This window comes from Salarias fasciatus, chromosome 19, assembly GCF_902148845.1.
Source record: "Salarias fasciatus chromosome 19, fSalaFa1.1, whole genome shotgun sequence".
Taxonomy (NCBI): Eukaryota; Metazoa; Chordata; class Actinopteri; order Blenniiformes; family Blenniidae; genus Salarias; species Salarias fasciatus.
The window spans coordinates 21120312-21145951 of record NC_043763.1 but is presented as its reverse complement, the minus strand read 5'-3'; the positions used below and the strand labels follow the sequence as shown (position 1 = coordinate 21145951).

Below are 25640 nucleotides of genomic sequence, written 5' to 3'. Positions count from 1 at the left end.
CAAAACTCTCATATAAAAGTACTGTCCTCTACAATGACCAATGTGTTTATACGTCTTTAAAGCTGAGCTACATGTACAATCACACACACAACAATGAGACACTTCCATAAAAAAAACACAGAAAGCCACACATAAACACAAAACAGCCGCTAAGAGGCCACAGCAGAAAAGACGACAGCCGCAATGAAACACTAAAACCACTGAGACGATTAACAGCATAACACTTCTAGAAACAAAACTACTGACTACGCAGAGGCAAGAAAACACTGGATGATATCAAACTAGTGAAAAGATGATCTCACAGATTAATTACAAAAACAGACAGACACAAAGTGATACAGACTGGCTCCAGTGAGGCATACAACTCTTACAAAGGTACAACATTAACACATTTCGACATGAAACTCCAACAAAAAAAGCCAAAGAAACATTAAACTTCTACAATTAGTCACAAACCTACAATAGCAACACAGAGCAACCACAAAGTGACACAACACAACTACAAAATAGACACTAAAAGACTACAAAGATGCAAAATGGCCTGAGGGTAGACCAAGTATTGAAAAACAATGCTTAAATCATACTTAATAATAAGGAAACAGGATTTCAGTAGTGCGTCTGCTGCATAAATCAGCATCAAGACTGAGTAAGGAAAGAAGAAGTGAACCAATACTAGGAGTGTAACGGTATTTGTATTCGTCCCGTACCGTCACGGTACGGGGGTCACGGTTCGGCACACACAATCACACGACGAATACACCAGTGAGTAAAAAAAAAAAAAAAAAAAAATTCCAACCTTAGATGGCGGTAATGAGCCTAAAAGCTGCCGGCAACCACCATTATCACAGAAGAAGAAGAAGTACAACAAGCAGGTCCAAACATGAACAAACAAAGAAGAAAGTACAAGCGGAATGAGAGCTGCAGCGTGTGGAGGAGCGGATTAAACGGGAGAGTATTTGTTCCGCGTGCGTTCCCTCATACGGAGTGACGTGTGACGTGCCAGTAAACGGGAAGCAGCACAGTCAAAAAACCAGCAGAGAACGCCACGTGGTGGAAAAACACTTTTTAATACAAAACCCCGACATAAAAAACATTGGAGAGGCGAGATGGAACCAAATCGCGCTACAGCGAGTTGTATAAAGAGCTCCTTGGCAGAATACGAGCGATCGCCGGCTGGTGTTATGGATTAACTGGTTCCCGTGTTAACTAATGACAGCGGAGGTCTGTGTAAACACAGGCTGATTACAGCAGTTGTTAAAGTAAGACTCACAAAAGACTTCAAACGTATACACTCACTGTAACTGTCGATAGCCGAGGTTCGCTAGAACGATTAGATGTTTCAGTCATTATTGGTCACAAGTTAACACGGGCACCAGTTAATTCGAAACATCGGCATGCGGCGCAGAGCTCACACCGAGACGTGCTGCTCCGCACGGCGGTGCTGCGGTCAGGGGAGCAGCCGCTCCTTCAGCAGCATATCATGGAGATTTTGGGACATTATTTGAGCAGATATCAGCAGATAAACACTCTCTGCTTGGCGCTGAGGACTGCTGCTGCAGAGAGGAAGACCTGCAAGTTCCTCGTGAGACTTTGTGCGCATGTCACAGGGTCCTTGTAAACGAGGATTCATCGTGGATGCTTTGTATGCTGTACATGAATACACTCGCGTTTAATACTATTGTTTACAATCGGATTGAAAAAACACCATGTAAACTGGGCCAATAATGTGTCGCATGGGAAAGCTTGGGAAAAATGTTGTGGTACATTTGTGAGCTTTTTTTACTTTTTCCCCACTGTACCGAAAAATGTACCGAACCGTGACCCTTACACCGAGGTACGTACCGTACCGTGGCTTTTGTGTACCGTTACACCCCTAACCAATACTGAACCAATCTGAACTGCATCCCCATTCGGATGTCAACTGCAGCATCTCACTGTACACAAATGTACATTGAAAAATATTTCAAAATGTGGATGTACCCAAGCCCTGGGTGTTGGACAGCACTATTTCATCAATATGAAAGAAGGAATTATGGGAAACTGAGTGTGCATTCAGTGTTAGATCCACATGCTTTTGTTTCAAAGCCAGCAGCTCTAACCTTGTCGTCCATGCAAATATGCATAGTTTTGTCCATCTTTGCAATATTGAAAGAGATAAATCGCAGGTTGCAACATGTTGCTTTTAAATCTTTTTGACAAGAGATATATCTGTATCTCAATTAAAACTACTGTAGTTATTTTACCCTTGGCAGAATTAAATTGGGGTATCCTCCCAGGTGACAAAAAATGTAAGCAATGTCATGAGCAATGCAGGGCTATATATTTTTAAGTATTACTATTGTTTTAAATATAAAATTAATTATTTTTCATATGAATTTATTTATCTGCATGTGTAGTGTCCACATGCTGCTGTAACAATTTAAATGTCCCTATTGTGGGACAAAAAAAGAAATGTGTCATACATTCTAATATACTCAGCAACGACTTACGATGTTAAAATAAGTAAATTACATGGTGTAAATTGTACTTAAGCATGAATAAATGTACATTTCTAAATAAAGTATAGCCGCACAAAACACTACTATTAATATTTGGACTTCCAAGATCACAATGAGACACAGAAAAACGTTTCACAGAAATAACCCAAACGACAACAAAAATGAAAAAAAAATGCCACATCCACACTGGGAGACTGAAAACAAACACTAAATGACAGAAAACAAACAGTACCAACATGTCTCGTGTTCCTGTGGCTTTACTACTAGTCTGACTCATTTTAGTAAAATTACAACAGGAAACTAAGATTTAAAAAAACAAAACATGTCAGCATTTTTAGATAAGGCCGTCAAAGATATTTAACTTAATCATCATGTCATAAACTATTGATTCTTGGTGTGATGGGATATATTGACACGTTCTGGTCGTGATATAAGTTACCCAAACACTCAAATTAAAGTTAATGTGGATGTGTCTAATTAGCCGGATCTTAGTGGTGACACCTCCAGCGGTCACTCCTCCAGCAGAAAGCCGGGGAGTAGGCAGAGGGATGCGGTCACTCGTCGAGTGACGACCCGGGGCCACCGCTGGGGAGCTCCTAGCATCCACACAGGTCAGCAGCTAGCTGCTAGCTAACTTAGCCGTTCCTTCGTGTCCGGTTACCAACTTCAACCGCGCGTTACCTTTTACTGCACAAACACCGCGCACAGCAGCGCCTCGCATCCTAAACCTCCCCCGGGAAGCCTTCAGTCGAGCGGTGGCGTCGAGTAATGTGGGAAGGAATGAAAAAGAGGCGACCTCCTTTGTTATCGAGGAAACAGTAATAAAGTTCAGGCTGCCGCTGCGGTTCACTCCGTCTCCTTCACAGCGGCTTCAATCCACCGCGAAAACATCAGCCTCAACTTCTGCCGTTGACATGTCATTTCTCCCAGTGGGCAGTTTTGGAGAAGAGGCGCTCCCGTGTGCAGAAAAACAGTTTGAAACTGCACAAATACTCCAATAATGTTGGATTTGTTGGAGGAAAACGCTCCAGTAAAAGCAACAGTGTGTCGCTAATCTCCGAGAAGTCGCTCTTACGGGACTGTGGAGCTGCGTTCAAGAGCAGCTCGGAAAACTGAAATTCTCATTAGGGAAACAAAATACTGTATTGCTGCCACTACGTTAGGGGGCGCCAAAGCCACACAGCATGCAGTGTATAAATGACAACAAAGAACACATAAGATTACCAAAATGGCACATGAATTCACCACAAGGAAATGGGAAACAACAAAAGGACCAAAAGCACTAAAATACAGGCACAAATTTACCACATGAGTGCAAAACATAACAACAACAACAACAACAACAGAAACAACAACAACAACAACAACAACAACAAAACACAATAAAACACACACAAAACAAGAATCCACAAGGTTGCAAATTATGAGGAAAAAGACACAATATGACTGCAAAAACTGTATTACAAAACAAATACCAAGACAAATTACTATAACAGGATGCCACAATGGATTTAAGGATAAATTACTGATTAGAAAGATACATAGGATACATACAATAACCACAACAACACAACACAAAAATGACATGAGATTGCAAAACACTCACGAAGATGAGAAACTGCAACCACAGGATGCCACAGAGATAAAACTACTAGTTAAACATAAAATGACAACAACTACATGCACCAAATGATGATGAGATTGTGGACCAAAACTGCCACACAAGTGGCTCCAATCCAATTAAACCAAAAAGCAAATGGCAAAAAATTTCAAAACTAATTTTTTAAAACAAATTTCCTAAGAACTGTGGACACAACACAACACTGAAGCCCAAGCTGAGATATTGATGATGCTGCCATTAAAGATAGCTACCTCGTTGCTATCAAACTAGCCTCAAAAGCCCCGCTGTCAGGGTGAGTTTGTAAAAGCATGCATAATGCAACAGCTGTAGACGTTTTTGGGACATTTAACTGTAGTTTGCACCAAAAGGTTTAATTACAATTGGCTTTAAGGTTGTATAGCAGTCATTTTCTGTTGTTGTTTTTGTGAAAATAGATATTTTCATTGCACATACTCTGTGTCACAACAAAGAAAAATATTACGGCAGTATTTTAAATACCCACTCATGATGAAACTGGGCAATAAAGGTCCCCTGAACTAAAATGTGTTGTAGAGGAAATAAAATGGCCAGTGCACAGAAAAATAACATTCATGAAAATATTTGTACATTGATTTATTTAATTCCTATGCCTGAACCTTTTCTGGAAACAAGGTATCAGACAATTAGAATTCTCAAATGGAAGCTTCTTTATGCATTATTACAGGTCTGCACTGTATTCAGCAAGCATCCTGTCTCTTTGTTGACAGGTTAATTCACAAATGTACGATGGTACTGGAACGTAGCACGAGTCGTGTTTTCTGTACAATGCCGCCCCCTACCGGCGGGCACTGGCCTCACAGCCCGTCTGTTTCCCAGCGGTGGGAGGTGAAATTGGCTCCGGCACAGCTGGGAGCTCACATCCACTTTTTCCTTTTCACATAGTACAAATCGAACCGTATTAATTTTTATTTTCCGCCTCGCCGAGTCGCTGACTCTCTCGGGGCAAAGAAAAAAGAGGGAGGAACAACAGACAACGGCGCCCCCTGGCGTCCAGAACCCCCTTCCGCCCCTCTGCGGCTCGCTGGGAATAAAAAACCTCCACCATCCCTGCCCGTCCGATCGGAGCATCGTTTCAGGCGGAGATAGGGCATCCTCCCAGCCCCACACCGACACCCATGACTACCGATTAGGGCCGCTGATTAACGCGAAATCGGAGGGATTTAAGGACAGTATCATGGCCAAGCACCGTCCCGACAGAGACAGCTGGGGTGAGTGCGCCTTCATTTCATCCCTCCTGCTTCTCCTTGACGCACATAACGCGCTTTTTTTCCCTTTCTCCATTCCTTTCGGGAGGAGGGTGTAAGCGATGCAGCTAATTAGATGTTTATTTCAGACCTCATCGTGAAAGGCTTGTTTTCGGCAGCCTGTATTCTCAACCTATGAGATCTAATATTAATGAGGCCAAAATTCATCGGTTTTTTTTTCTGCGGGAAAATCGGACATTGAAGCAGAATAAAACACATCCACATATTTATTTACAGACGTATATTTTACTGTAACACGCTCAATGTTTTTACAGTGTTTTGCATTCAAGAGTCGCTATGTATTTCTTTTAAATAGCCTAAAGCCTTAAACAAACACACCTTATGTGTTCATAGTATTTTTTTCAGAGCCTCCTACGGTGCATTTGGCAGGAATATTATGTAATGTTGCATCAGTAAACAGCCTGTCATCTCCAGGACCATCATCTACACCCTGCTGTAACCACTATCACCATCACCTTCATGATTACCAGGATATTCCTCATACTCCACTGTGGCTCCTGCTCACTTTGAATCAGGCCTGTTAGAGGGCATGAAAAAGCCTGGATGGAGGGAGAGGAGATGGGAGAAAAGGTGAAATGCTGCTGTTTGTCATGAGATAGTTGATCTGCTCTGACCCACTTTAAGCAGACATTGGCTCTGGTGTCTTTGGCTGTTTTAAGGGCATCAGCTGCAGCATGATCAGGTTAAGCAGGGCCGGGCCGGGCTGGGCCGGGCTGGGCCGGGCTGGGCCGGGCTGAGGCCTGTGCAGGGACGCTGACAGTCCCCCCCACCCCAGGCCTGGTGGACGAAGGAGAGCTTCAACTATCCCCGGTTAAATAATTCACTGTGCGTTCATCTTTCAGCGTGCACCCACAGATTCGGGCCGCTCGCTCAGGGTGAGCATTGTGGGAGCAGCAGACATGCATCAGTCTGTAAATGTGTCCTTGAAAGCAGCCCAAGTTTGTGCGAACATGACAGGTGTCGGGACTGGAGAGCTGCTGTTTGTCATGCTGCTTTCACCCTCTTACATGAGACAGCAAAGACTGGAAACACACTGAGTCACTGCCTGGAAAGCTCTGGAAAAAAATACTAATAAAGCGGGCTGTGGATGCTCATGAGCTCACTGGATTAGATGAACAGCATGGCCGGATTCATTCTAATTATTATGAACAAGCTCACCAGCGATGCTATTGATTCAGGAAGGAATAATGGACCTAACAGTTCTATTTCCTGGATTTAATGGATGACTAAATTTCCTTGAGGGTTGCACGGTGGAGTAGTGGTTGGCACTGTGACCTCACGGTGAGAAGACACCGGTTTGATTGCAGTTTTGTGTGGAGTCTGCATGTTCTACCTGGGCACGTAGGGGTTACTATTATCCAGTGCTCTAGAAAGTCACAGGTGATTTCAGATTGCCTCTGGGTGTGAATTTGCGTGCATCCTTCAGTACATAACCCGTCTGATTTACACTTCAGGTTCGCTCAGCGATAAAAATGTCTACGACTGGAGCTCGGAGGAGGAGGAGCCGGACGGCCGAGCCCGGCCCATCCAGGTACTGCTGGTCAAAGACGACCACACCTTCGAGCTGGACGAGGCGGCGCTGAGCCGCATCCTGCTGTCCGAGGAGGTCCGGGACCGCGAGGTGGTGGCCATCTCCGTGGCCGGGGCTTTCCGCAAGGGCAAGTCCTTCCTCATGGACTTCATGCTGCGATACATGTACAACCACGTAAGTCTGAGGTGAAGAAGAGAGTCTCAACCAGAAAACCTTCCCTCATAAACACATTGACTTTATCAACTGATGTATTTCTGCATATGTGTACCTTTAACCTTTAACCCTTTCCTTTTCTCTCGTCTCTGTGTTTTGATTGAACCGGAGGAGCCGAGCTGGCACGCTCGTGCCCTGTGAGTAACGGGACCTGCTGTTTTTGTGCTCAGGCGTCCGACACCTGGCTGGGAGACGCAGACGAGCCTCTGACCGGCTTCTCCTGGAGGGGCGGCTCGGAGCGGGAGACCACCGGCATCCAGATCTGGAGCGAGGTCTTCCTGGTGGACAAGCCAGATGGACGGAAGGTGAGAGAGAGAGCAAGTGTGTGTGTGTGTGTGTGTGTGTGTGCGTAATGTGCAGCTGGATAGAGAACAGGAGTTGTGCCCTAATTAAACACCAAACAGATGCATAATTAACCGCAGTCATTCATTCGCTTCATGCTGGAAAAACACGTTTCTCACCTTTCTCTGGCGTACGATGGATGTTTATTAGAACAAACTTATGAACTGAAGAGTTTTAATGAAAAACCATCACTGTAAGAGTTATGGAAGCTGCAGGTTATTTATAAGTAAAGACTAGAATACTTCTTTCTTTTGGGCTATGGATCCAAAGTGTCATATCTTTTAATGTAGAAAACATGAGGAATCCAACATCAAAGCAAGTTATCTCACAGCTGACTTTAATTTAATCAGTTTCATTGTGCATTACATGATGATAATAAAAACTGTTCTATTATTATTAAAACAGCTCATATTGTACAGTTATTGACAGGTATTATATTATTTGTTGCTTCTTGTTCTTTATTCTTGTTGCGGACTCTGATTGAAATACTTGAAATTGAAAAGTCTAAGCCTTAAGTGTAGAATTTTAAAGTAATGTTTCAAGTTAACATTTGAACTAAACTTTTTAATTATTGATTTTATTGAGGTGTGTTTATTCTTTAATCTGTGGCTGAAACTATACTTCTCATTTGGGAATGACAAAACAATCAGTTCTATCTTTTTTATTGCTATAAAAAACATTTGAACCAACATTGGAAAAGATATTTTAATTTACTTTTTCACAATCTATGTAAAAATCCAGTTTGATTCTGTGATTGTCGCTAACCTTCATTCATTCATTTGAAAGAAATAAGTAAGACCCTGCGCCATTTCCACACACACACACACACTGCAGCACACACACACTCTCAGCGTCCTCTGCTCCGGTGCAGGTGGCCGTGCTGCTGATGGACACTCAGGGGACGTTCGACAGTCAGTCCACCCTGAGAGACTCGGCCACCGTCTTCGCTCTCAGCACCATGATCAGCTCCATGCAGGTACGACGACCTTCACCACGCTCCGCTCGTCTTTAACACACACACATACACACACTCCGTCTTCACCCCGTCCTCCGCTGAACTCCGGATGAAGCGTTCCTGCCTCTTGTTGGAGCGATTCTAATGGAACGTTTTGGTCGGACGTCCAGTGAATCAGCAGATCTTGGCGATTCCTTCTTTGTGCTTCGGCATGAAAGCGTTTAGTGTGAATTCAGTGACGCTGTGATTGAACGAACTCTTTCAGGTTTACAACATCTCGCAGAACGTACAGGAGGACGACCTCCAGCATTTACAGGTAAAACCACTCTTTCTGTCTCGCTTCCTGTTGTTTTTGTCCTTTCTTTTTAGTCAGTTATTTTCTTCTCTCGCCTGTTGAGACCTTTCTTTCTGTGCCGTTCTCCCTCTTTCTTTTTTCTCTTAAACATTTTCATTTCTTTCTTTACTGTTTTTACTCTTTCTTTTGTCCTATTTTCTTCTTGTTTTTTTCCATCCCTCTTTCTGTTTTCTATACACCTTGTTGTTTTTCTTCCTCTCCTCTCCTCTCATCCCTCCGTCCTGATCCGGCCTGCTCTCCTGTGTTGCAGCTCTTCACTGAATACGGCAGACTAGCGATGGAGGAGACGTTCCTCAAACCGTTCCAGGTGAGGATCAGTCTTCACCGGATCTCAACAGCATGCTGAGTTTCGGTGTTTCTGCGTTCGTTTTCAGAAGATCGACTGCCAATGAGAGGACTAAAAGTTCTCCCGTCTCTCTTCCAGTCCATGATCTTCCTGGTCCGAGACTGGAGTTTTCCATACGAGTTTCCGTACGGACAGGATGGCGGCATGAAGTTCCTGGAGAAGAGACTGAAGGTGGAGGACGGACGCCTCTCGTGTGTCTGCCAGCGTTTCACTGCAGCTCAAAGTGACCGCCTGTGTGTGTGTGTGTGTGTGTGTGTGTGTGTGTGTGTGTGTGTGTGCCGCAGATCTCGGAGAACCAGCACGAAGAGCTGCAGAACGTCCGGAAACACATCCACTCCTGCTTCACCAACATCTCCTGCTTCCTCATGCCGCACCCCGGCCTCAAAGTGGCCACCAACCCGCACTTCGACGGCCGGATCAAAGGTTCGTTTCCTGCCTCGCTCGCTTAATCACATCAGGACCGCCGGTTCCATCCGGGCTGCTAATGCTGTGCTGATGGGTTTGTGGACGCTGCAGTCAGGAACACAGTGCAGAGATGAGATTACGTTACAGAGGTGGAAGCAGGCAGATTTCAGAGATGTTTGAGGAATTCTTTAGATTTCAGGTGGGATTAAAATCTGCTTCTCTCTCTGAGGTTTAAGACACTTCACAAGCTTACAATGTGTTATTATTATTATTATTGAATATCATGTCTCACTACATGGTTAATTTCAGGTGACAGCAGATTGTCTGATGAATTTCAGATTGGATGATTTGGCCAATAACAGTCTATGGGATTAATAAAACAATCAACAGCAATATGAGATCATTTATTTAGGTTACTTTTTATACATGAAGTCCTACAAAATGTCCCACCTGGTTTTTGCTCTGTAGCTTATTTTAACTTAAGTTTATTAAATTTGCATGACGTGAAAACTTGCATTTTGATAAATTATTGTTTGAAAAATTTTATTTTTTAAAATCATAAATAAAAAAGACATCCCTGCCCACTGGTTTGGTCACAAATCCACACATTAGGATGATGGATTATAAATTACACAAAAGCTGTTAATGAGTGGCATTTTATAGTCATTTTACAATTATTATTAACATTTTTATATCCTAATATGTCGTGTAGCTCATTCACAAGTACAATTAATATAAAAGTGAAATCATATTGTTTAAACTCAAACATGGACCAGTAATGAAACTCTATTTTACAGAAATGTAAAGAAGACATTTACTATGAAATTTAGACATTTTCAAAATGTCACACCAAATAAAATTAAAATATTCTGAGATTATACTCTAATTTTGAATTCTGAAACCCTCTAGATCAGATTGGTCCTTTTGAATATGATCTTTTTAAATAGATTAGATCTTTATTGATCATTTACAGACTGATGTTCCAACATGTCTGCAGCACCAACACTTACTAAAACTTGGCTTTAAAAACTTCACGCCGTCGCCTCAGACCACAAACAGCCGCGGCTCACCGCTCGCTCTCCTCCCTGCGTTAGAGATCGACGGAGAGTTCATCAACAACCTGAAGGTCCTGGTCCCCTGGCTCCTCAGCCCCCGGAACATCGACGTGAAGGAGATCAACGGCAGCAAAATCACCTGCAGAGGCCTGCTGGAGTACTTCAAGGTCAGGGCGGCGAGATGGACGGTGCCGAGCTCTGCTCCTCCGACTCGCCTCGGTCTGCTGAAATATTCATTCAGTCGTGTTCCAGAGTAGAACATTTCTCTAAAAAAAATAAAAAGCCAGTGTACCAAAAACACTTATGTAACTAAAAATGCATTCATCTTTCACTACCGGTGAGAATTTTTTTTTTTTTTTTAATTCACTAGGACATGTTTAAACTGAAGATTTTAACTCGAAGAATACTTAAATACTTAAAGACTCTGCAGTTACAATAAAGAAACACCATTTTAAGCTAATTACATAATTGAATATCTTACAAAGTGATGTAAATTTCACTACAATCACTCACGTTTTCCATTTCCAGCTAAAAAAGTGTGTTTCAGTTCTTCATTTTCAATAATAACACACTGTACAAAACTCACTAGATTCCTTGTCTCCATGTTTAAATGCGCATATATTGTCAGCGTCAGCTGCAGTAGTTTTCTTTGTGCATTGATAGCATTTATTGATCAGGGAAATTCAAAATAGAAGATGATTTGCTGAAACAAAAGGAAAAAACACAATGATTTCTATACTAACTTTTCATCTATAATCCGATATTTCATTCAAGGTATCGTTGCCAGTTTAGAACAAAACATCAAGTGACCAATTAGCCTCACTTACCAGATAAAACCAGTTATTGTTTTTATTTAGAACTGACTTTTTGGCACATTTAGTTGATATTCCAGTGTTTTATTTTGTTATACTCTCCTTCTATGAGGTTTTCACATCAGTTCATGTTGATGTGAAAAAATTTACATTAAAAAAACATAACTGTTAAATAAAATATTAGGTTATCCTAACTTCAGTTTTCTGATATTGAAGGAATTATTTCATTATATTTATGTGGGAAAATGTTTCATGACCGATGAACTGTTGAGGATTGAAAAACTGAAATTTCTTTCCAGGCATATATCAAAATCTACCAGGGCGAGGAGCTCCCACACCCAAAATCAATGTTACAGGTACTTTTTTAATAAGTTATTAGTATTTCCACTGTACTTTAAGTATCTTTAGATTAATATTTAACTTCTTTCTCTCAGGCCACGGCGGAGGCGAATAATTTAGCGGCAGTAGCCGCTGCAAAGGATCTGTACAACAAAAAAATGGAGGAGGTTGGTCACTTTCGTTCATCACTGAGGTTATTGGTTACATGTCTGTTATTATTCATTCAAAATGTTAGTTTAGTGTGATTCTTGATGCGGAGGTGACGATGGTGTCCGCTGCAGGTGTGCGGCGGCGACCGGCCCTTCCTGGCCCCCAGCGAGCTGCAGTCGCGGCACGCCGCCATCAGGGAGGAGGCGCTGCAGGTGTTCCGCGGCGTGAAGAAGATGGGCGGCGAGGAGTTCAGCCGGCGCTACCTGCAGCAGCTGGAGGGCGAGATCGACGAGGTGTTCGTCCAGTACATCAAGCACAATGACTCCAAGAACATTTTTCACGCCGCCCGCACGCCGGCCACGCTCTTCGTGGTCATCTTCGTCATGTACGTGGCGGCGGGCATCACGGGCTTTGTGGGCGTGGACATCATAGCCAGCCTGTGCAACATGATCCTGGGCCTGGCGCTGATCACGCTCTGCACCTGGGCCTACATCCGCTACTCCGGGGAGTACCGGGAACTGGGCGCCGTCATCGACCAGGTGGCCGGCGCGCTGTGGGACCAGGTAACGCACGGAAAGCACGTCAGGAGGGGGGGGGCGCCGCTCAAACCACTGAGCGGTGAGGAGGCAGACAAAAACAAGAGATGCAGAAACTGAGACTGAGGCTCATTTCTTATTTTCCACACTTTCTAATCCACTGAAATTGAAAATGATTTCAAATATCTGCACACATATCCGATTGGATGATTCTGTATCTCTAAACCACCAGAGGGAGACACTTTCTCTGGAATCAGTGTCAGAAAATCCATCAGTAACTTTTCTCTGTGCTGATTTTGCTCGTTCATTGATGTATTTATGTGCTGACATTACGTGTGTGTTTGCTTTTCTTAATGCTGCTGCAGGGGAGCACAAATGAGGTAAATGGAGAACAGACTTATTTTTATACACTGAAATATTCAAACTGAAGATAATGCACAATTCTTTGTTGATGTAGTGCTTCCTGACCTTTCAAAATAAGGCACATTTCAGTGTCATCCATACACAATTAGATTTATTGTTAAAACAAAGGGATAATCCACCAAATACACACTTTCCGTCTCAGTTTCTTTCCTGAGATTGACGAGAATTGACTGAATAATGTTGCTGTTTCTTGTTCACGCCGCTCTTCCCTCACTTTCCCCCCTCAGGCTTTCTATAAGCTGTACAATGTAGCGGCCAATCACAGGCACCTGTACCACCACGCCTTCCCAGGAGGGCCCCAGGAGGACGAGGCCGCCGAGGAGCAGGACAAGAAGAAGGACTGATCAGACCGGACAGGAAGCGGCAGGGACGCCGGGATGGACCCGAGGAGGAGGAGGAGGAGGAGGAGGAGCTTCCTCACCCATCGCTGCCCGCCGCTGCGTTCACCACTTTAATCTCTTCTAACAAGACTGTAACGTTCATGCATAGGTCGACGTGGACGCCTGCACTCAGAGCGACGGACGCTCACCATCTCTCACTTCTCGTCTGTGGAAAAAAAAAAAAAAAAAAAAAAAAATCAAAAGGGACTCACCTGTACAGATCCCGTAGGCACTCTGCTGGACGCAACGCAGCCTCCAGTCGTCTCACAGCCAACGACATTTTCCTTTCTCCGTCGTCTCTCACCGGTTTCTCTTCTTTTTAAGAAAAAGACTTGTCTGTGAAATCTCCCATTTGTGACGGTCGTTCTGAACTTTAGTGCTGTTTATAAAGAACATTATCTACGAGCTGCGATGTTTGAAAGCCAAACTATGTACTGTGTGTTAAATAAGCGTCATCAGCATGGTAAACGGTCGGTGTCTGTCATCTTTAAGCTCTACATTACAGGTAACGCTTTGTAGAAAAAAACCCAACAAAATAGAAGAAAAAAAAAAAAGAGTTTTATTGGTCGTGATGAAGTGGTATCGTGCCATAACATGTAAAGATGATTTCACACCCGAGGGCACCTGGAATAGTGGTGTAGGTTTTAGTTGTGGAGGTTGGCGTTACTCTGATGGAGCTCCGGAGGTTTACACAACACGCCGACGTTAACACTCACTTTGTAGTCTGCTTGCGAGTTTTGTAAATGTAGTGATCCAGTGTGTGTGTGTGTGTGTGTGTGTGTGTGTGTGTGTGTCTGGAGAGAGACGGTTTCCATTGCAGTGGGTCAAAGCCATTGTTTTTCTTCTTTCATTGAATGTTCGAGCAGATCCGAGGAATGTAGCTGTTTTGGGGTTTTTTTGTTTTTTTGCGGCCGTCGAGGAATCAGAGTGTGGATGTTTCTTTTGGGCGTGGCGACGGCCCTGCTTTGGGAGACCGTCCTCATTCCACATCTCTGTCATCATCTTCTTCACACGCTTAAGCTGAATCATCTGCGCAACAACAGCCAGCAAAAAAAAAAAAAAAAAAGAAAGGCAGAGAGAGAGAAGTTCAGACGGCCCTCGGTTATTCATTTCTACCCAACAGCTTGGAAAAAAAAAAGACTGCATGTGAGAATCGGCAACAAAACAACTGAATTGAGACAGTTTTTCTACGATCTCCGTCCGTTCATACGCCTTCTATGGCAGGAGGAAGATGCCCTAAATTTACCAGAAGCTCCAGTGTTACGCCTCACTTGATATTATTATTGATATTCCCCAACATGCTTCTTGGTGTTTGAGTATTTCTGGCTTTGTAGACTGTTCCTGTAGATTTGTACAAATGTGGTTGTATTGTTTTGTTTTTCAAAGCCAGGATCACCCCGCTGTAAACATTTCATACACACACACACACACACACACACACACAGATCTGATCCAAAACACCGTCACGCGTATTTAGCGAGTTCATGGTGAGGTTTGACCTCAGGGGTTGAGCATTTCAAGGCGCTGCAGCAGAGCGGCTTCTCCAGTCTTCCGCAATGTATAATCAGCATCAGTGAGGCCAGGAATCTTTTTCTTGTTTTCTTTTTGTTTTTTTTGTGCGAGTTGTTTTCAAACACACCCCTCCAGGATCGAACGGCTCACGCCTGATCGCCGCCCCGCAGAACATGGCGGGAGCCCCGGAGCGCCCAGAGGTCAAGAGGTCACGTGAATCAGCCTGTTCGGGTGAGCTGGTCCAAGTCCGCCCCGCTTTGGTTTCACCACACGCGTTAAAAAGACAAATAAATGCAGTTACAAAGAAATGACTAATAAAGTTGGACCAAATGAAGGAAACGTACACTTGAGTTATTTGCTTTACGAAGGGAAAAAAAAAAACTGTTCCTGGAACAAACTCCCACATTTCCACTGAAATGTCCCGAACCTCCCCGGGTAAGTACGGTGGATTTCAGCCTTCTAATGGACCAGGGAAAACTAAAACACTTTAATTCTAATTAAAACATTCTTTGTCACTGTTTTGATAAATTTATGACAAATAAAGTCAATTGTCTCTAGTTTTTATAAGATCAAGATGTCATAAAGCAGCTTTTTTAAGTCCTGAACTGCAGTTTTCTAACAAATGTTTTAACAGAAAAGGGAGAGGTCAGGTCCTACAAATGTTAAAGAGAATTCAAGATTCATTTATTTGGAAAGTTGTATTTTTGAATGTTCAAATCTTTTCAACCAATCAACCATTTCATTTGAATCAAATGCAGCTTTCCTAGTTTCTGAAAACGGTTCCAAATATCAACATGCTGGAGTTTGAACTTTTTGCACTTTTTTTAAATTTAATATTCAACATTTTCTAAAGCAGGTTCATCATAAACCTTTTCATATAGATCCTGTTATAGTGTGATGTGATGAAACAAGACGATAGAAAGTAAATTCTGTTAATCATAGTAATAAAGTTTATTTTTTCAACAAATTTTTATACAATCTGTGCCAATTTATCATTTTTTTTCCCTAAAAAATGTTCTGTATGTGAAAGCTAGATAATAGGTTGAAGTTTCACTTTGAGTTACACATGGTGTGTTTTCACCAACCTGCAGATCATCATGAAAAAAAAAAAGCCTTAAAATGTTAAATTATCATCGAGAAATTGACTTTTTTTTCATTAAACCTGCTCTTTATCGAATAGGATAAAGAGTTTTAGCTTTTTAAAATGTTCTGAATATCAAAGAAAACACAAAAATTAGCTTTTGGATGTTTTTTCTTCTTTTTTTTTTAACAACTGGACATGTCTGAAAAAAACAAAGCAGGAGGCAGGGTGTGAACGCTTTCTTCACGGCAGACTTTATTGCTTATGTCCTGTAGTTGCAATTCACAGAATCAGATATGTACAGACTGATGATGCGGCTCTGACAAAACAATGCGACTGAGAGCTTGTTGCATAGTGAAGGACTCATCGGGCTCGGTGTTCCTGCGGTTTTCAAAGTGTGTGTGCGTGTGGGGTTCGGGGGGATGCCTTCTCCCGGTATGAATTTAGACGAAATCCAAATTAAAACAAACGTGTTTTGTCCAAAAATAGAATAAGTGAAACAATGTTTGAGTGTAATAGAGACAAATTCAAATTATAAAATGAGCTCTAGTGCAAAAAAACTACGTGTAACAGTTATGTTTCCAGATAAGAAAAAAAATCAGGTTTAACTGCCTGTAAATGTACTTATTTGGTGATGGTGGGCCGATCCTCCCACACTTTGAAAACCCGGCTCCTTCCGAATGTGCTCCACTACTAACCCAACCAAACACCCTGTAACAACTGACAATCCAACACCCGCCAATAGTGTGAGAATTCTGGCCATTTTAAATGTCCTCGAGCCAATGAAGTGTTATAAGTTGCAAATAGTGTCATAAAATATTACATGATTGAAATAACATTTAAAAAAAAAAAGACTACTAAAATGTCACATGTGCAGCCAATAATGTAATACATCAATAAAACTGCACTTCTGGGGAAATTGCCATTTTTGAAGGTTTTGTGGATGAGATCATCAGTTATTACATTATTGGCACATCATAGCCCAAAATATTACATTAATGGCCATTGTTCTCCTCTTCAGATAGTCAGAAACGTTCCGATTCCTCTTCTTTAATTTTACCGAAAGTAGTTTTCTTTGTACACTTTCAAAGTAACACGTCACTCTCATTCGTTGGCTAGCACCAGTGTCCACTTGACAGAAACCAGCACAATTCGGAGTATCTCAGGAGGAGATAAAGCAGACTGATTGATCGGCGTTCTTAGAACCTGCGTTTAGAATAAATCAAAGGAGAATCAGGCAGGAGGAATCCATCAAGAGTGAAACTGAATTGCACTTGCTTGGCAAACTTATGCATGTCTTTAAAAAAGGAAAAAAGAAGCTCCAGTAGCTCATTAATGTTTCATCAGACGCACAAAAACTAGAGTTTTCCTGACTTACAGTAATGCCAAGAGCCAAGAGATGCTCCAACCGCCGCATCAAATGTGATGCTTCATCCAAAGGTCTTTAAATAAAGACGCGTTTCATATCAAAAATTAAATATCCGTTAAGGTTTTGGTGGATTGTCTCAGAAAGTACACAGTATGGCATAAACAATAAACAATGCACACTCGTTTTAAATGTAAAACAAAAAAAAGTTTCAGTTTATGAGGGAAACCAATCCAAAAAAAAAAAAGAAAGAGAAACGTCATTTAGTGTTTGAAATCAGAAGAAGCTGCCAGTGGCTTTCTCCCACGGGAAAAGAGGAGCTGGGATGCATGATGTGAGCCGAGATGAGCGGACTGCCGCATTTTACTTGAATCGAGGCACGAGCTCCAGATCCAACACTCCAGAGCGGCTTTTCAGAGTCTTTAAAAACTGTTCTCAGGTCAGTGGTTGTTAAAAAAAAAAAAAAAAAAAACATCTCCAGATGAAGCACTTCATTTCTTCTGTTCAGTGTTTCTTCTTTTTTTTTTTTTTTTAAAAGTCATGTATAAAGTGAGAGGAAGGGGCCGACGCGTGTCTCGGCTTCCTGGAGGATATATTTGGATCAAGCGAAGGCACAGATGTGTTTGGTAAAGAGGCAATTAACAGTCAATCATGATTTCAAAGAAAACTCCGACCGCTCCCAAACTGTGGAAACCTCAGAGAGGCGTGGCCGCCCCGTGTCCCCGCTGCACACACACGCACGCACCCACACGCATCACATGTTCCCTATGAAGTTCTTGCTGGGCTGCTGGGCGTACCACTGCTGCCGCTGCTTCCGGGCCTCCACCTCGGAGAGCAGTGCCTGCCGGTACGCCTCGTAGGACTTGACGATGTGCTCCAGCTCCTTCATGAAGAGCAGCTTCAGCATGCCCTGGTACGTGTCCAGGTCGGCCAACTGGAACAGCTCCCACTTCAAGATGTGGTCGTACCTTGGGGGAAAAAAAATTACAAAAATTAACTGGTGACCGTTTCTGAAATTTTTAATCAAGACTTGTTAACTAGTCCTTAAATTAAAAAAAAGGGAAAACCAGTCTGTAGGGATGACAGTGTCTCTGGGTAAATGATCGTGTGCAGTACTCACTTGAGCGGCGCTCGAGCGTAAACCTGCAGCCAGTCCGGGATCTCGGCCGTGTGGTACGGGTTTGCCGGCACGAGCACTGGCTGGTTCCTCTCAGCGGGACGAGGCTGATAGGTGACGGGAGGCGGGAGAGGAGGGGGCTGGTCATAGCGAGGCACGCTGAAATGGGGGAAAAAAAAAAAAAAAAACAGAAGTCCACTTCATCAGAGTGTACATTTCAGATCCTTTTCATAAACTCTGGATGTTCCCACAGTTTGAAGGTTTGACTGGAAACGAACTGGTGCGATTAGTTTTTTTTTTTTTTTCTGTTTATTTGTGGAGAGCGAGTGTTTCATCTGAACCTCAGTAAACACCAAACAGGAGGACTGGAAGCCCTGGAGGCCAAGCCTCTGTTTTGATTCAGAACCAGATCTCATGCAGGACAGTTCTGGTCTAAATACAGCTCGGACTTGAAGAGGCTGAGCAGAATGAGCTGGAATGTTGCCTCCGCTGCCGTCACTCACCAGTCTGAGTAAACTGAGTGAGTTTCTTCCACATTTTCTAAACAATCCTGGATTCTCAGATAGTAAACACAGCAGATCGGCGATCCCTGGAGAGTGGACGACACCGCACAAAGCATATCTGTGGAAGTTACGAAAGATCTGGCACATTCTAACTATTATTCAAGCACATGATATGTTATCTGTTTACATTTTTTGTTTGGTGTTAAAAATACAAAGTGGGATAAAATGAGGTCCTCATTTTTTGTGGCTTGGCCAACGTGATTAAACTGACTCACAGTTTTAGGCTTTAGGATCCTCAATGTAGCAGAGGGGGGTTCGCTCTGAGTCAGCATGCTGGCTAAATATCAATAGCAATAAGAAGAAGTCATTCAATAACTAACGGTGACATCGAAGGAGGGATCATTAATGCCGATAATAAAAGCTGTCACATTTTTTGATAGTTTGATGCAATGAATGCAGACAACGGATGGATGGCAAAAACAAAACAAATCAGTGGATATGTCTTGTTAAGCAAATAAATGTGGCCTATGTCCTTCAACAACATTGTGTTTGCCGCTTTATGACGCAATTTGGATTTTTGAGTACTTTGCAGTTTTCTGGGGGCTTCTCTCACCTGGGAGCACACGGATGTCGGTACTGCGCCCTCTTGTTGATGTGGTCCACGTAGTAGACCCCGAACTCGGCGGACTCCACCTTCTCCCAGCCCGGAGGGAGCCCCTCCCTCTCCAGCGGGTGGCTCCAGTGCGTGGTGTTGGTGTTGTGGTCGATGTAGTACTTCCTGCCTCGGATGGTCCAGTCCACGGTCCAGCCGACCGGAAGAGGGAGGTCCTCCGCCGTCAGGCTGGACAGGTTCCCCAGGGACTTGGCCTGTATTCGACCTATGCCTGAGAGAAAACAAACACGTCGTTTTAGAGGGAGACGGAGACATGTCTGACCAAACATACAGCGCAGCAGCTGCCAGCGCCTCTCGGGAAAGAGGAAGTATGTGGAGAAGCTTCTCCAAAACATCTTCTGTGTGTGGGAAGATGTCATTTAACGGAGAGGAATGCATCCGCGGCGTTCAAAAGGTCGCTCTGACGAGGCGAGTCGTCCATGAGACTGGTGTGATCAGGACGGTCTTTCGCTCTTCTGTGACGGAGCATCTTACTCTGAGCGACATTGTTTGATGAATGGTAGGAAGTGGGAGTGTTGCTGCTCCGAGGCAGGAAGGCAGCAATCTGTAGCACACGCAGAGACCGACAGTAGGAAAGTGTTGAAGAGAAAGCGTGTGGGAGCAGACGGCAGAGAGGGCTCATTCAGCAGGTCCTGTACTTTTACTGTCGGCTGACGTCAGCCAGGAATGTCCAGCCGACAGCTGCGTGGTCGAGGGGAAAAATATCGAGGGACGTGACGGACGAGCCAGCGGGGGAAATCCAGGAAAGGCTCGAAGATGCAGCAGAAAGTGCAAAGAACAAAGTATTTCAGAGAAAATGGTGGCTGAGATCTGATAAATTCTGCAGGAGAGTGACAGCAACAGAGCTGGAGAGCTCTGCCAGCCGCTGAGTGAAGAGCTGGAATGTGTGAGTGAGCGCTTCACAGAAATGCACTCCTCCTCTTTCTCCTCATCACCACCGCTGGCCTTTTCTTCAGAAAAATACTCACTGCAGACCTAAAGCTCAAGGCATCACAAGAATGTCACTGGGAACAGTCAGGAATAGTCTACACTTGTGCCTCGTAAAGAAACTGAGAACGTAAAAAAAAAAAAAAAAAAAAAAAAAAAAACAACAAATCAAAGAAAATTTACCTCAGAAATGCTTTCTGTGAGATAACAAAGCAGACGAACTGCTAAAATAAACCATCAGCAACAGGGAAGAAACAATGACTGATGAGGCTATGAGACTCAGAGAGAATTTCATCTTGATACCTATAAATCTAAGCAATATTTTGACTCACTTTGTGTGTTTTGGAGTTGGTAAAACTTGTCAGTGATTGGAAAGCTGTTCTGAAGAGGTTCTGGGATCACAAAGCTTGATTACTCTGGTAGTTTATGACAGTTGGGAATTCTTGTTATAAATGGACTGAATACCAAACACAATATAAATAAAAGGGTCGAATATTTCTTAAAAAAAAGCTTGTGCTGAGAGCATAAAGAGACAATGACCCTGAGCAGTGACAGACATTGTTATTGTTATATCAACGTCAGCAAATTGGGCCGAGGACTGTCATCTGGAGTGCAGGAGGAAACCGGAGTACTTCCACTGGAGGAACATGCAGACCCAACAGAACCAGGAATAATCTCACACTGTTAATCCTTCGATCACACCAAAAGATGAGACACGTTTTTCAGAAATTAAAACTTATCTGATTTCTGTACAGTGTGAAGAGTAAACTCCAGAGAGAGAAACACACAGATGATTCACCGTGGAGAGCAGTTTCAGGCTGAGACATTTGACTGGAGGCGGTCGGCTAAATTACTAGTTTGCCATCAGAGATTCAGCAAACAGAGAGGTGAAAAATGCAGAGCCTCTAATGCTTGTTTAACTGGAGTCCAAACAAGCCTCCATGATATGTGAGGGGCGGGGTCGACACCAGAAACCACTGTATACATGCCGACGACACTCCGCCTCAAAATAAAGGCTTCTCCGACGTTCAGGAGGGCTGGAAAGTTCTTCTGACTCCGTTTCTGAACGTATTCAAGTTTGAATTTTTACAGATTCGGTAAGAAAGAACTAGAAATTTCTATCTCCTTTGTACATGTAACCGGATGTTTGTTGAGTATGTTAAAAATGACAGCGAGAGACAAAACTGACCACAAGCCTTAAAAAATACAATCAAAACAGGACGGGGTGAGTGAGGAGATTGCTGGAAATTGAGTGAAATGCAGTGAGCTATGAGGATGCAGATTCTGGAGATGCTTCGGGATGCAAATGCTGTGATATGAACCCACGTCAGTATGAAAAACATACACTTCTGCTAATTACATCAGCTGCGTGCAGGAGCCTGCAATTTGTGTGACCAAAAGAGCCATTTATGCCACTTTCCACCAAATCAAATTCATCTATAGATGCAAAACTTGTTTAAAAATGAAGCTAACAGAAGTTATGACATTGTATTTTGCACTTTATCTACCCCTATGGACTACTACATTTTATTTAAAAATGGCTACAAGCAACATATTGATCCGCTTCTGAAATGCTACTGCGGAATACACCCAGGTGCATTTATCAGAAATCATCTCATTATTGTTTTGTTTTACAGCGTGTTGACCTGATGTCCTGCACTTAAAACGCTTGTCTTAAACCCCTGAAGAAACAAACAGCATCTAGAGAAATGTAAAACATTTGGTGTTTACCTGAAGGGGGTCTGCTCGGGGCGGGGGGAGTGTGTTGTCGGGGAACTCTTTGGAAGTTGTGTTCATTGTGCTCATAGTATCTATAGTCCTCAGGAAAGCGCTCAGGGACTCTCCTGGGCTGCTGCTGCTGCCGCTGGTGTTGCTGGTTGTCATAATAAGGTTCGGAGGGGTAATAATAGCGGGCTGCGTCTCCGTTCTCGGACATGGGGCTCACGTCTGTGAGGAAGGACTGCGACGAGCCTCCGTACTCGTGGGACAGGTCTCCCAGGCTCCGGGGGAGGTAGGGAGGGGCGGAGAGGCGGTGGCTCTCCCTACGGGCCACCTCGTGGGGGGGCCGCTGCACCGGGGCTCGCAGCACGCTCTTGTTTCGGGACACCACTGGCTCTCGGCTCGGGGCCACGGGGTAGGCGGAGGGTCCGATCTCCGGCAGGGGGACCTCGGTGCGTCTGGGAATGGTGGGTCCATGACGGATGAATGAGGGCATAAGATCTGCAGGCACAAAATGCAGGAACCATTTAGATGAAATATGTTTGACTTTTGAAAGTGAACTTTAGGCCATCACAAAAAGTACATTTTCTATTTATTATCATAATGCACTGAGGATTCATACTTATGGAGCTAAAATAACCAATTCACCCATAACAAATAAAGATTCAAAATGAATGAGTGGTTATAACATGGTTAGAAATTACCTTAAACTCAAACCAACTAATTGGTTGATCAAAGATCTATAAAATTTTGATTAAACTAAAAAAAACCACAGCTTGGAAATGACATGATTAAAAGCTCTCTGTTACCACACGCAATTGGACTTAATCGGGCATTCACAAAGTATGAAAATTATAAATAAGTAATTAGTTTTTGTAGAAAAGATTTATTTACAATAGTGTATCAGTAACGCGTTGCTTCCACTCATGTTTAAAGGGAATTAACTGTTTTTTTTAACATCAGAAAGACAGAACATCAGACAGAAAGTCTCCATCAGTTAACTTACATTAAACGCTAACTTCTCAATGAACTAAACCACACAATACTGTTAAAAACAAATTAGACTAAAGATATGACCTTTCTCTATTGGATAAATGTAATATATTCGGCATCAGTGAGGTTTGTACCCGTTATCCGGATACTTTAATCTCAGCAGCTGACGTCCCGGTAGCATTCAGTTAGCAACATGTTAGCATCCAACTTGGTTGCAAGTTTACAAGATTAACTGGCTGTATATAAGCTCACAATCACCAACAAAGAGAAAACCTGTTGCTTTGAATCCGTTAGAGTTGTCATGTTAGTATTAGCTGGTTGTTGTGAGTCGGGGATTAACTTTAAACTGCGTGTTAGCAGATGCTAGCCCGAGCTAGCAGGTGTATCGGATTAACTGGTTTCCCCATTAAGTGGTGACTGACTTCCTTTAGCGTCCGTCGTTGCAGGTATGAACAGCAGAAGGTAAACATTACCACTTCGAAATTTCATTGTAAATACGGCTAAACGACGTTCGCAAAGACAGCTACAGATTCCAGTCGAGGTTTTAACATTTCTTTAGCTGGCAGCAACCCTGAAGGTAGACCGAGTAAGTCGGTCACCAGTTAACAGGGGCACGAAATAATCCAAAACAGTAGCTAACTTGTTGCGCTTACTTCTGAGGAGCGGCGACGTTTCCTTCTTCACATACTTCCCGTGGACCTCGGCTGGTTTGGACGCTTCGTTTTTACTTTTCTTTCGTGAGAGCATAACTCAAAGCTCGCAGGCGTCAACAAAGCGGCGCTGGAAAGTCACGGCCCGAACCCTCGTCTCTGCTACCATCCCGGTCGTGGTGTGGCGAGGCGCGGTGGGTGAACATTTCCAGCCGCGGGGTTGGGTCAGCTCGCGGCGGTTAGCCAGCCACGGTGGAGCCGCTGGGAGCGTCTGCTGCTGCTGGAGGTCCTGTCCCTCCACCGCCGCTGCCGCCGCTGCTGCTGCTGCTGGTAGTGGGACTGGTGCTGGTCCTCCTCCTCCTTCTCCTCCTCCTGCTGGTCCTCCCATCTCGCCCTCTGCAGGAGGAGAGATCAGCACCAAGCCAATGTTCACATCTGTACTGTTTTCTCTATTAATGTCACAGTCCAAGGTCAAGAAGTTCCTCACATGATTAATATTTGTTGATATGCTGAAGTCGATATGCTGAAGTCAGGCTCTTTTAATAATCTTCGGATTTAATTTGCTTGTGTAAAAGATGTAGATTCATGGGGGAAAAATACACATTTATTCATGGACTATGATGGGATTTTTTAAAGTTTCTCCCCATATGGCAAAATCTTTCATTGAGCCAGTGCCTCAACTTAAAATTTTCTTTTTTTTTTTCTTCATAAATTCATTTCAGACATGTCCAAAACACAAACACACAAAATACATGTCTGCAAAGAGAGAGAGAGAGAGAGAGAGAGAGAGAGAGAGAGAGAGAGAGAGAGAGAGAAAAGAAAACCATGTATGCAAACTCATATGTATCCATATCTAATCTATAAATAATCTCTGCACACCCATGCATATCCACACACATACAGGTGAACTTGTATGAAAAGTTGAAAAGGGGCAGGATGAAGTAAAACTACCCCTTCTCCAATATTCAATAATCAACTATATAACTTATCATTTTACATTTGTCCAGAGACAGTACACCCCTCCAAAATACCTGTTCCCACCCCCACACCATCACAAAATATACAATCATACACCCATACGCCGTAGAATTTACAGACACCCATATAAATTCACCAAAGATATTCATCCTTGTACTTGTTGATCATGATCAGCCCGAGCCTTTTAAACAGTCTCATGCTTGGATATAGTTTCAGATCTTGACTTTGTTGTAAATCATCCCTCCACTGACTGAGCTGCACATTCTCTCCATGGCTACTCTCCTGGTTGTGATGGTAAGGTTTCTCCAGTAATCATAAGCCCCCTCTCTAGTAAAATAGTAAAAACTTTCTGTATTATCTGGTATTTCTTTCTTTCTGGCTTCTGGCCATTTCTAGCAGATCGGGGAGTTTTAGTCATCCACAATCTATAAATAAGGCATTTTGTTTGGTCCTGGAAACCTGTTTTATGAATCATCTCGTTGGCTCTTTTTTGGAAGTGTGCAGATCAGATAATCAAAATTATGTCTTCTAGGAGGCAGAACTATGCTATACATTTGAAATAAACACACTTTTAGAATATTAAAAACTGGTTTAATAGCCTGTGCACAGATAATCCTGAGATGTTGGAGATCCCCAAATACCCACGCTGAATATGTGGAGGACTCAGATGATGGAAATAGTGAATGAGGAGAATGAACTGTTAAAATAACATGATTAATGATCAATATGACAGTTTTGGTAGATTTATATCCAGGACAGACATTCTTGATTTGATTTGGAGTGTGCTACATCAAAACCTGCACTATACCCTTAGCTGCTCTCCATATATGCAGTGATGGTTAATCATCTGCTGACT

General features: G+C 43.1%; 3 protein-coding genes across 8 annotated transcripts in view; 1 reads left to right on the top strand and 2 right to left on the bottom strand.

Moving 5' to 3' along the window:
• Positions 1–3584, bottom strand: part of map4k5 (mitogen-activated protein kinase kinase kinase kinase 5) — a 37973-nt gene extending 34389 nt beyond the window's left edge. For all 6 annotated transcript variants that reach the window (XM_030117234.1, XM_030117235.1, XM_030117236.1 and 3 more), the window contains exon 1: positions 3180–3584. The gene's annotated coding sequence lies outside the window, so the exon portion shown is untranslated. The remainder of the gene's footprint in view (positions 1–3179) is intronic.
• A 1616-nt stretch (positions 3585–5200) lies between these two features.
• On the top strand, positions 5201–13245 carry atl1 (atlastin GTPase 1). The gene is made up of 14 exons (XM_030117242.1): positions 5201–5366; positions 6878–7128; positions 7338–7472; positions 8381–8485; positions 8730–8780; positions 9070–9126; positions 9244–9336; positions 9450–9588; positions 10665–10792; positions 11737–11793; positions 11872–11943; positions 12058–12489; positions 12828–12842; positions 13113–13245. Exons 1-14 carry the CDS (start codon positions 5333–5335, stop codon positions 13227–13229), a joined length of 1686 nt encoding a protein of 561 aa, XP_029973102.1. The 5' UTR covers positions 5201–5332; the 3' UTR covers positions 13230–13245.
• A 4489-nt stretch (positions 13246–17734) lies between these two features.
• sav1 (salvador family WW domain containing protein 1) lies at positions 17735–24146 on the bottom strand. Its single transcript, XM_030117243.1, has 5 exons — positions 23810–24146; positions 22176–22664; positions 19458–19728; positions 18345–18500; positions 17735–18192 (listed from the first exon to the last, which is right to left on the bottom strand). The coding sequence occupies exons 1-5, from the start codon at positions 23901–23903 to the stop codon at positions 17979–17981; spliced, it is 1224 nt and encodes a 407-aa protein (XP_029973103.1). The 5' UTR covers positions 23904–24146; the 3' UTR covers positions 17735–17978.
• Positions 24147–25640: the final 1494 nt, after the last annotated feature.

Bases quoted from the DNA above. Each gene is read 5' to 3' on its own strand.
- atl1 (XM_030117242.1), top strand. From the start codon at position 5,333: ATGGCCAAGCACCGTCCCGACAGAGACAGCTGGG. The intron at 7,129-7,337 runs GTAAGTCTGAGG...TTTTGTGCTCAG, and splicing joins TGCGATACATGTACAACCAC to GCGTCCGACACCTGGCTGGG. The intron at 9,589-10,664 runs GTTCGTTTCCTG...TCCCTGCGTTAG, and splicing joins CTTCGACGGCCGGATCAAAG to AGATCGACGGAGAGTTCATC.
- sav1 (XM_030117243.1), bottom strand. From the start codon at position 23,903: ATGCTCTCACGAAAGAAAAGTAAAAACGAAGCGTCCAAACCAGCCGAG. The intron at 22,665-23,809 runs GTAAGCGCAACA...TTGTGCCTGCAG, and splicing joins AACGTCGCCGCTCCTCAGAA to ATCTTATGCCCTCATTCATC. The intron at 18,193-18,344 runs GTGAGTACTGCA...TTTTCCCCCAAG, and splicing joins TACGCTCGAGCGCCGCTCAA to GTACGACCACATCTTGAAGT.